The sequence below is a fragment of the Colias eurytheme genome, chromosome 16 (genome assembly GCF_061535395.1).
Source record: "Colias eurytheme isolate Ceu_HAF_F1 chromosome 16, ilColEury1 Martin Lab GWU primary, whole genome shotgun sequence".
In the NCBI taxonomy this organism is placed as follows: domain Eukaryota; kingdom Metazoa; phylum Arthropoda; class Insecta; order Lepidoptera; family Pieridae; genus Colias; species Colias eurytheme.
In genome coordinates this window covers 1,862,720-1,873,203 of record NC_142995.1, presented here as the reverse complement: position 1 = coordinate 1,873,203, position 10,484 = coordinate 1,862,720, and the positions used below count along the sequence as shown (strand labels likewise).

General features: G+C 34.8%; 1 protein-coding gene across 1 annotated transcript in view; it reads right to left on the bottom strand.

Annotated features, from left to right (window-relative positions):
• Nucleotides 1-1,134: 1,134 nt before the first annotated feature.
• Nucleotides 1,135-10,484, bottom strand: part of LOC149901571 (A disintegrin and metalloproteinase with thrombospondin motifs adt-1-like) — a 44,915-nt gene continuing 35,565 nt past the window's right edge. Inside the window, exons 11-18 of the mRNA XM_090110911.1 lie at nucleotides 10,297-10,411; nucleotides 9,050-9,180; nucleotides 8,575-8,669; nucleotides 7,977-8,142; nucleotides 6,993-7,104; nucleotides 5,665-5,813; nucleotides 3,853-4,030; nucleotides 1,135-1,287 (exon numbers count right to left, since the gene is read on the bottom strand). Of these exons, the coding sequence (XP_089967037.1) occupies nucleotides 1,157-1,287; nucleotides 3,853-4,030; nucleotides 5,665-5,813; nucleotides 6,993-7,104; nucleotides 7,977-8,142; nucleotides 8,575-8,669; nucleotides 9,050-9,180; nucleotides 10,297-10,411 (1,077 nt within the window). The 3' untranslated portion in view covers nucleotides 1,135-1,156. The remainder of the gene's footprint in view (nucleotides 1,288-3,852; nucleotides 4,031-5,664; nucleotides 5,814-6,992; nucleotides 7,105-7,976; nucleotides 8,143-8,574; nucleotides 8,670-9,049; nucleotides 9,181-10,296; nucleotides 10,412-10,484) is intronic.

Here is a 10,484-nt window from a genome sequence, read left to right as displayed (position 1 = left end):
TGATCAGGATGACCACAAGGATGACTGATTTTTATTAATGTTTACCGTGATCATTCTTAATAATAGCAATAGTTGATTACTCTGATATTTCATAAAATACCCCAGTTCATAGCTGTTCTATTACCCAATAATGCATATGTCCAATATTAACGAGAAATGATGTGCTTACTGTAGTTATATTAGTAAATTAAAACATTAGTCCATTGTCCAATGATACTAACTTTTTCAATTTGAATTATCGTCAGTTTTGATTTGAAAATTATTTTTACACATAATAAAAGGTTGATAAATTAGCTACCACTGAGCCTTTTTTTATCTGTACCTACGTCTATTGCGTGGCCACTTATCGGTTTTTTTATTTTTCCTGAAAGTTATGTTTTTACGATTATCATTTTTTTGGTACGAGATATGGTAATTAATCATTTGTTAGGTAACATTGTGGGTAACATAATTCAAAAGTATTCTACTTCTCTTATTTTCATAGTAGATTACGCTGCGATATCATAATCTTTTTTATAAAAACTGGGGTTGAAATAAAAAGCACAGATTTATATAAAAATGATTTATTCTAAAAATATAGGAAAATATAAACATTTCTTAAACCTAGCAATAAATATAAAATCACAATAATTGTACAGTCTTGTATGACTATACGGACACATCCGATTTACACAACCTTTAGCACCTTTGTGAGGGACTTCATTATGTTTCTATCAATATGTTGTTACTTTTACCACAGACTAATAATAATATACTACGTATACAACTCTCTTTTGAAGCGTATTTGAATTGTTTTTGTAAAAAATACTTTGTCTAAAATGTATTTTTCATACTTTATAAATATAGACAAAACAGACACACAGCAACTAAAAACATAATAGTTACTGTATATTTTTAGCTGTTGTCCATACATTTATAATATTTTTTATACACATCGTATTATTACAGGTAGAATAATATTTTCAAAAAGTCAGTTTTAGTCATGGTTTTAGTACATTTCCATTCTACTTCATTTTGTTAGTTTAAAATGAAAGTGACATAAAAGTAGAGAAACAGAATATTTTGTCTGTTTCTCTTTTGCATTTTTAGACTGTCTTTTAATAAAATTAAACAATTTTAAATTAATAATGTAGGTATATAATTAGTTATTGTTTATTCAATCCCAAGTAGGTCGTGGTATTTTATTCAAGAGCGTTTGTTCTGGCGCAATGTGTATGGGATTGTTGAAGTCCACTTGAATGTTGTCTGGTATTTGTTCTGGGTAGGAGAAGTGCTCGTTGATTTTGTCTGAAAGTATGAGAAAATTATTGAATTGAGTTGTATGGAACGTCAAAATAAACTGGATAAAATTATAGGGATAAGGATTAAAACAAAATAATATAAAACATTGCCAGACACTTTGCATGGAACCTTTCGCCAGACGTTTTAGAGCTCGTTAATAATATTGAATGAAATTTTACATAATATATTCTAAAATATAGTTCTATATTTTAAGCTGTTTATCGGACTATTTTAAACATATACAGGGTGTCCCACTATCGGTATACTAAGCGCGAAGGGACTTGTAGGTTTGCATACGCTGATCACGTTAAAAATATTTAGAGAACAAAATTGCGTCAAAATTTGTTTGCTAAGTTTTTCTTTAAAATCCATGTTTTCTTCTCTAGCATATACCGCTTCGTTAATATGTAAACATAATCTTAAACGATAGTTCACTTGCGGGTGGCAAAGTTAGGTGGGTTACTTGTTATGGGTGTACAGTAGGGTGGAGTGATAATGTATGAAAGAAATTTTTTTTTGTTTTTTTCAAAAGGCATAGCGACAGAAAGGTGCCTTTTAATGAGTGAATTCAGCATACAAAATATTGTTTACCTGTCTTGATGTTTTGAGGTGCCCCAACCCAATTGAAAATTAGAAAAATATGATTTTTTCGCAAACTTTGATTTATTTTTTAATCACAGTATTTTTATGGCCTTCAAGTCTATTATATAACAAACTTCTTTATGATACACTAAATAATAGCCTGATTAGTTGTTTTAACGTATTTCATTAATGAAAATGATATTATAGAGGAATGAAAATATCAGAAATAAGTAATTATTTAGTACTAGCTGCGCTTGCGTTTGCCTCGCGGTTTCACCCGCGTGGCTCCGCTCCTGTTAATCTAAGCGTAATGATATACAGCCTATAGCCTTCCTCGATAAATGGGCTATCTAACACCGAAAGAACTTTTTAAATCGGACCAGTAGTTCTTGAGATTATCGCGTTCAAACAAACAATATCTTCAACTTTATAATATTAGTATAGATTATAATATTAGTATAGATAACGCTGTTTTTTTTTTCAAAATTAGGCATTAGCATTCGTGATACTGATGCTCTTGCCATTATAAAATCATTTTGTTTACTTTCTCAGCAAACTGCACTTGAAGCTTATGTCACCAATTTGATAATATGCTTTACGGCCTGGGCAAGGCATAGAAAATCTTTGATATTCTGAAACGTAGTCAAACCGCTTTTCACGATGTCTTTTAAGGTTTCTTCAGATAAATTAGAAGTCAGAGGCTCAGTTTTCTCACATTCTTGCCACATAGTTAAGTTGGTATAATCTTTTGAGCAAGTACAAGAGAATTAAAAAAAAATACATTTGCAACTTCAAATATCAAATAACCTTTGGTACTGAGTGACAAAATACTTCAGTTAGGTATCTTTTCTTGTTCTTTTTTGTTAGTTTGTCGGTCTTGATAAGGTTTTAATAAGCGTCTATATTCATCGAATATGGTGTGTCGAATAAGTTGTAGTACTCTATTAAAGCTAATAGTGGGAAGCGATGCTTTTCGCCACACATCAAACATTTCCGTAGCTAATCTTTCGGATAAATCATGAATTTTGTTATTTTATCAGGTTTAAATTCATATCTAATAAATAAGTAATAGTTTCTTAGCATCAGTATAAGTTGGTAATTGAGACACTGGGTACTTCTCTGGCAAACAAAATACAGGACAACATGTCGTTTGTCGTATTTTGACTTCCAACACTTTACTGTAACAAAGCGAAATTATAGATAGAACTCACATCAAAAATATTAAATTATGATCTTAATTGTATTTACGTGTAAAATTTAATTAAGAAATATTACTAACATTAGTGTTATTTCCTTAACGGCACTGTTCAAAATCAACGTTTCCTACAATAAGAGTCGGCGCAAACGGGCCACCGACCAGAGCCACTGGTAGCCAGCGATAGCCACTTTTTTATATATTGAAATATTATGTATTCTGTGTCTTCCTGTTGGCAACCAACGAGAAAACACAGAATCTGATTTAGCGTTAATTTGTCAAAATTAAACTTTAATGATTTTCGACTAAATTTTTTGAATTTCTGAAAGTTCATGATGCTGGGGGCACCTCTAAATGTATCATCTGCAAAGTATAATTTTGCATGTGTATTTATGAGCAATAATGACATCTTTTTACAGGTATGCCGAAACGAAAATGAAAAAAAATATTTTTCACTCCACCCTAGTGTACAGTGTACACATAGAGTTTTAAAAATTCATATATTTGATAAAAAAATGCGTCTGGAATTTTATAAGTATTTTTTACGTACTAAAAACAATAACCTCCTTTGAGCTTAGTATACCAACGGTGGGATACCCTGTATATAGGCACTGGGCTCTTCTACTGAAGATGTAGACCTGTATTTTTGTCAGGAAATAACGATATATTTTTTATTTCTGCTTATAGTCTGAGTATCCCTGATCCCTGGTCTTAACTTAGTAACTTACTCGTAAAATTAGGTTTTAGTCCATGTCTAAACAACAAAGGCTCTAGAAAGGCTTATTATTACTCACTCGTAAAATTAAGTCTGGCGATAATTTCGTCAATCTGCTGTCTGTCAAGTGTGGCCTTCACAGTGATCCTGTCTCGGAGTAAACTGCGTCTGTGTCTCGAGGACACAGAACTGTGTCTCGCTAGTAATGGTAATGTGAACACAGATTCTGCGACTGGTGTGTGGTCTGGACCGAACTCCTGGAAAATCAATTATTATTATTAAAAGGCACATTAAATAATTACTTTACTAACAAGTATAGAGTGACAAAAGTAATAAAAAATAAAATAAAACAATTGTAACTAATCACTTATTACATCTTGCGATATTAGGATAATTGCATTCAAGCAGATAGATCTTTGTAAAAACTTTGTATTGATGAATTTGATATTTTTGGTTTTACGACATTCATTTGTATTGAGATTCCTGGTTTTATGGAATATAGTTTTATATATTTTTAGAATTTAAATGACTTTTTACCTTCGTGTAAACTGAATCCCACCAAAAACATTTTCATGTAAAATGTTGCCAAGACGAGTCCATATGACTCGCACTGTCAAAAAGTTATCAGATCTCATGTAGAGCCAAGCTTCTAACACTACACGCCCTAACTCTACAAGGCCTAACTTCACAAACTCTACACCTTAGTCAAAATATGTGGCTTGGCCATTTCGCTACATTCACATCGGCGTAAGGTGAAAAATTAATTCACTGTTCATTACTTTTGTGTTATACTGTATACAATAGTTCTTGTAGTAACGAACGGCCAAGCCACATATTTTGACTAAGGTGTAGAGTTTGTGAATTTAGGCCTTGTAGAGTTAGGGCGTGTAGTGTTAGAAGCTTGGCTCTACATGAGATCTGATAACTTTTTGACAGTGCGAGTCATATGGACTCGTCTTGGCAACATTTTACATGAAAATGTTTTTGGTGGGATTTCATTTCTTTTTGTAAGTTGTTTGTAACAATTTTTTTTTTATTTTTAGCTACGTCCGTAAGAGGCAGGAGACGTTCGCAACACTTCTATTCATTTATATTTATATGATCTGATCTGAAGTATATGTCTCAATATATGTCGATTAAATTTTTAATTTTTATTTTTTAACAAGGAGTACCTATACATATATATATATCTAGGGGAACCAAGTTTTAGATTATTAGATTAGACCTCAAAATTTAATTTAATTTAAAATTACAGGTCTCATACAAACTCCCATCCCCTAGTTTAAGGGGTTGGGGGATGAAAGTTACAAGTTTTATAATTTTTTTGTTGTTTGTGTGCTAATACTAGCTTACATATAAAATTTCAGCTTTCTAGGGCATTAGGAAATACCTTAAGAATTTTGATGATCATCAGTGAGTCAGTGACGAAATTAGCGTTTTTTAGATATAAATAAAATCTGAAGTATAAAAGCTAATGTAATTAAAACTTAATATGTTCAATAAGTCCGCTATTGACAATATATCCCGAAAATTTTGTTGATCTAGCATAATCCAAACCCAAGTTATGAGGGTTCAAAAAAACGTCGAAGCGCTTCGAGAAAAGGTAGGTAGTGCCCGTGCGCGTAGTCGCTTGGCTCGTCTTGGCGGGGGCACTACCGTGCCCCCAGATATTAAGATTTCATTAGAATAAACCACACTTACAAGCTATAATAATATTGTCTTTATAGATTTTCCACCATACGGTGACGGTCGGCTGCCGAGTAGGTATACCTACTCGGCAGCCGCGATACACGCGACATGCGCTACACAGACCAAACAGTTTGAGACGATGTAATAAAAGTTTCACTTTAAAAAAAATTCTGCCAGACTCTACCAGAGCACACAAACTCACCAGACACTTCCCGCTAACACAATAGGACGCGTTGTGTCTCCCGCACGCAGCACCGAGCGGGAACCACCCGTCCCGCCCGTTGACCAGATAGAACCGATGGCGGACTCGTTCGTCCTGACACGCGACACGACATGGACGGTCTGGGTCCTCTGAATAAATAAATAAAATGAATAAATGAGTAAGGATGTAGGTAAATGATAAGTAAGTTAGAATATCACTACATAGTATAAAACAAAGTCGCTTTCTCTGTCCCTATGGGGCCATTCATAAAATACGTTCGCATACAAGGGGGGGAGGGGCTTTCGGGAGTGTGACAAGATGTGACTAGGGGGGACAGGGGGTCTACGGCAGCGTGACGTTCGCCATTCATTAAAAAATTTTACTGAGTATTCGTTCTCTCAGCTTTTTAATTTCGATATTGTAATGATAGAAGTCATTTATTTCGTATTAGTAAATATACAGATATTTAAATGTATATATACTTACAATTTATTACAATAAATTGATAAAATTTGTGTATTATCAATCAAAATTTATCATGTTTAGGGGGGGTCTTAGTTTTTGTGACGAAATATTTCCAGGGGGGTCACAGAAAGTGTGACACAGCGTGACAACCAGGGGGGAGGGAGTCAAAAAAAGTTAATTTTAGTGTGATGTATTTTATGAACGGCCCCTATGTATATATGCTTAAATCTTTAAAACGCAACGGATTTTGATGCGGTATTTTTTAATAGATATAGTGATTCAAGAGGAAGGTTTTAGTATATAATTTATTGTTTTAGACAAAGCGGGCGAAGCCGCGGGCGGAAAGCTAGTAAATGATAAGTTACAAACATAGTTAAATTTATTTGTTTATTAGTAAACAGAAAAGATCTTTTGTGTGTGAAAAATATAGAAATAAGTTAGGTACCTACGTCGTAAGTAAGTAGTTCAGAGAAAAATGATAAATCAAACACATAAGCATGTATATTGTATAGGCTGGGTGCTCTGAATAAAAAATTAATAAGTTAGAAATATAAGGAAAAACGCGTCTGATGAATATGACAACGTCTGACTCAAATTTTTTTCCTGTAGGTAAATATTAGCTTTTCTGTGAATGAGGATACCCACAGGTTTATTTATGTTAATACTAGTGGTCCGCCCCGGCTTCGCCCGTGGTACCTACATGTTTAAACTATCCTATCTCTCAAGTTGGATCGAACTGCACATGGTGTGCGAATTTTATTATAATCGATTAAGTGGTTTAGGAGTCCATTGAGGACAAACATTGTGACACGAGATTTATATATATTAAGAAGATGGATCTCTTAGAAATGTTATCTACTCACCCACAGCGGGTGATATCTGCATGCCGAGACCAGACAGTCTTCTAACTCTCTCCTTGTATTTGCTGCACACCATTGTAGCGTATTGATATGCGCTCATCTTTTGACTGCATCCCTGAAATCATTCATTGACGATTTTATTATTTCTTGATTTGAACATGAATGGGTAGAATTTTATAGATAAACACTAGCGGTCCGCCCCGGCTTCGCCCGTGGTACATATGAAAAATAGATGTTGGCCGATTCTCAGACTTGCCCGATATGCACAGAAAATTTCATGAGAATCGGTCCACCCGTTTCGGAGGAGTATGCAGACTAACATTGTGACACGAGAATTTTATATCAGGAAATAAGACTATTTTATTACAGCTTAAGCGTAATTACTTTTATTGTTTCTTGATTTGAAAGTGAATATGTAGAATTTCATAACCATTTCAAATTAAGAAATAAGTCACTTTCTCATAGTTTAACAATACAATGATTTTTATAATGTTTTCGAGTTTGTAATACTCCGTTTGGCAGCTAAATTTAAAGTATTGAATTAAAGAGTGTAACCGAATGCACCATATTAGAAATTGCTTGAACCTCAATGGAGTGAAATATGAGAGTAGCAATTATTGTTATTTGTCTGTTTATTTATTTATTTACTAACTTTCCGCCCGCGGCTTCGCCCGCGGTTTCAAAGAAACACCCGTTCCCGTAGGATTTCCGTGATAAAACCTATCTTATGTCCTTTCTCGGGTATCAAAATATCTCTATACCAAATTTCATGCAAATTAGTTCAGTAGTTAAGGCGTGATTGAGTAACAGACAGACAGACAGAGTTACTTTCGCATTTATAATATTAGTATGGATTCTTGATTGTACATTGGGTTTTATATTATTTTATAAATATCTTAATGAATTTAAATGTACAAACAGCCTTATGTCTCTTAGCCATCTCTGCCAGGCAAGTAGCAAGCAGTTTGGCCACTGATAGCTACTCACCGACTGCTCCCTATCCTGGTGGCATAACTGTATATTATCTCTGTCCCGTGACACCGAGTGCACTAATCTGATACCACTCCCACCACGGATACATCGGTAGTGACAACCACTTGTGGGGACCCATTCTGCACCGATTGCTCGTCGCCAAGTACCTGATGATTTTGTTCTGAAAGCCACAAAAAGAAAAAAAAATCAAAAGACGTGTGTCACTCGGGGACTGCCGCGGTAAAGCTATTGCATGCTATGCCTTCAAGCCACACCTCCGCGCCCGTCCCCGTGGGGAGCGTGAGGTTTTTCGTTACGGAATTTCTAGATTCGGTCCCCGTGCTCAAGGCCCGCGATAGAAGCTATGCAATAGCTTAAAAAATTCTTATTATATGCCACACTGTTTATATAGCGCCATCTATGGGAATGATAAATTCAACCATATTATCATATTTCATGGTGATGCGTGAGCCTCAACCAACCATTTTGAATATTTACCATTTAGAGAAATCATTTATTCTTGTAACAGCAACAAAAAATACAAATACAAAGTAAAAATTAGCAATAATAATATTTATACGCAATAACTAAAATAATATAAATTTGCACTCACGAAGGTTTCACTGTCTGTAACTGTAAGGCTTCCCATTCGCATTCCGATGGTCGTAAAGAAAATTCTGTATCATCTGCACTATTGCATGTGAATTTCTGAAAAAACGTAATTTAGCCATGTAAAGTACAGAGTAAAAGAAGATTTGAATAAAAAACATTACCAATTTTTGAAGTGAAAACTTCTTTTTCGGCGTTGAGCACTTTTTCTGTAATGGGTATAAAATCTTAAACTCGCGTCAGGACACGTGACCTGATCGAAAAAGCGTAAGACGGATACCATTCCAAAATATCAAACATGCTCAACGTTAATAATCAAGTTTTCACTTCTGCCGGCACTCCCCCAGTGCAACCCGGCTTTTTTTTTATTTTAAAATATTTTAAGGGGGAGTTTTGAGTTGATGATTGCGTTACACAACACTTTTTCATTGAAAATAAACGATATGAACAACTTAGATATGAAATTTAACTGATATTACCCTACAAACTCCAGAGATGCAGTACATAGGAGCTATCCTGGAACACGAAGTCCCATCAGGAAGTGTCCAGCCACGAGATTTGTATCCTCCACCTCGAGTATCACACCACACTGCACATGCGCTGCTTACATCTAAAGACAATACATTAGTTTTATTAAAAAATTAGTTGTCTGTAAAGTCGGTTTACTGACGATAGTTGAACGTGACAACGTCCGATTGTGCTTCTTTGTCGCTCGTTCCGCGCTCTCGCTCGCACTTCAAGCCTTACATGGAACGCCTCAGAGCGAGGTAACGCCGCATGAGTCATGTTTTTTCGTGCGTGCAGCCGGCTCTATCGAATTATAAGACGTTGTCACGTCAAAACATTTTGTTTTCTGGCTTATCAGATCAGCTTGATGGTAATGATTAACTTAGTACAATATAGTTTCAGCTTTAAAGATTGAATGTGTTAACATACGCAATCTATACTAATATTATAAAGAGGAAAGGTTTGTATGTATGTATGGTTTTCACGCATAAACTACTGGACCGATTTTGATAAAATTTGATAAGATTTAAGCACAGATAATCTTTAGACCCTGAGAAAGAACATAGGCTACATTTTATTGCGAAATATGTATCACGGGCGAAGCCGAGGAGGACCGCTAGTATTGTATAATATGTTTGTACTTAGTTTCGTTCCTTTGTTTATTTAACACTTAATTTCAAGGAAATCGTTACGAACTACATCACAAAAAAAATGTATATTTTTATACAGAACAGAATAGTTAGATGCTAGTGAAACTAGTGAACAATAATTGCAGTAGAAACCAAACTCACACGGTCTGTCACGAAATAACTAGTTAAAAGGAAACGAACTTAAGTCGTCTGGCTCAACAGTCGCCTATTACTACTATCATTAGGTCACTAACAACTGTATTCTTTATTTTTTCTAGATCTAAATTTTCCTAGAAATAGACATATATCACAGATAATATAATAGCACTAGGTTTCCGCCCGCGGCTTCGCCCGCGCAGTCAAAGAAAAACCCGCATAGTTCCCGTTCCCGTGGGATTTCCGAGATTGCGTCATTTTCCCGGGATAAAAAGTAGCCTCTGTCCTTTCTCGGGTATCAAAATATCTCCATACCAAATTTCATGAAAATTGGTTCAGTAGTTTAGGCGTGATTGAGTAACAGACAGACAGACAGAGTACTTTCTCATTTATAATATTAATAGTATGGATTTGAACTTTTTCCTTGTCCTTACCATCAGCATCCATCCTCTGCAAGCCAGTGCCAATAAGATCAGGATCTACTTCACGAGCTCTAGAACATATCTGGTCTGTGAACTCTCGCACCGTCATTCTTGGCACGTTGTTACACTGGAATGTTTTAATTGCAATTTTATTTGTTTATAATAATTGTAGAGACAAATTTAATGTTTGTTTTAAATTG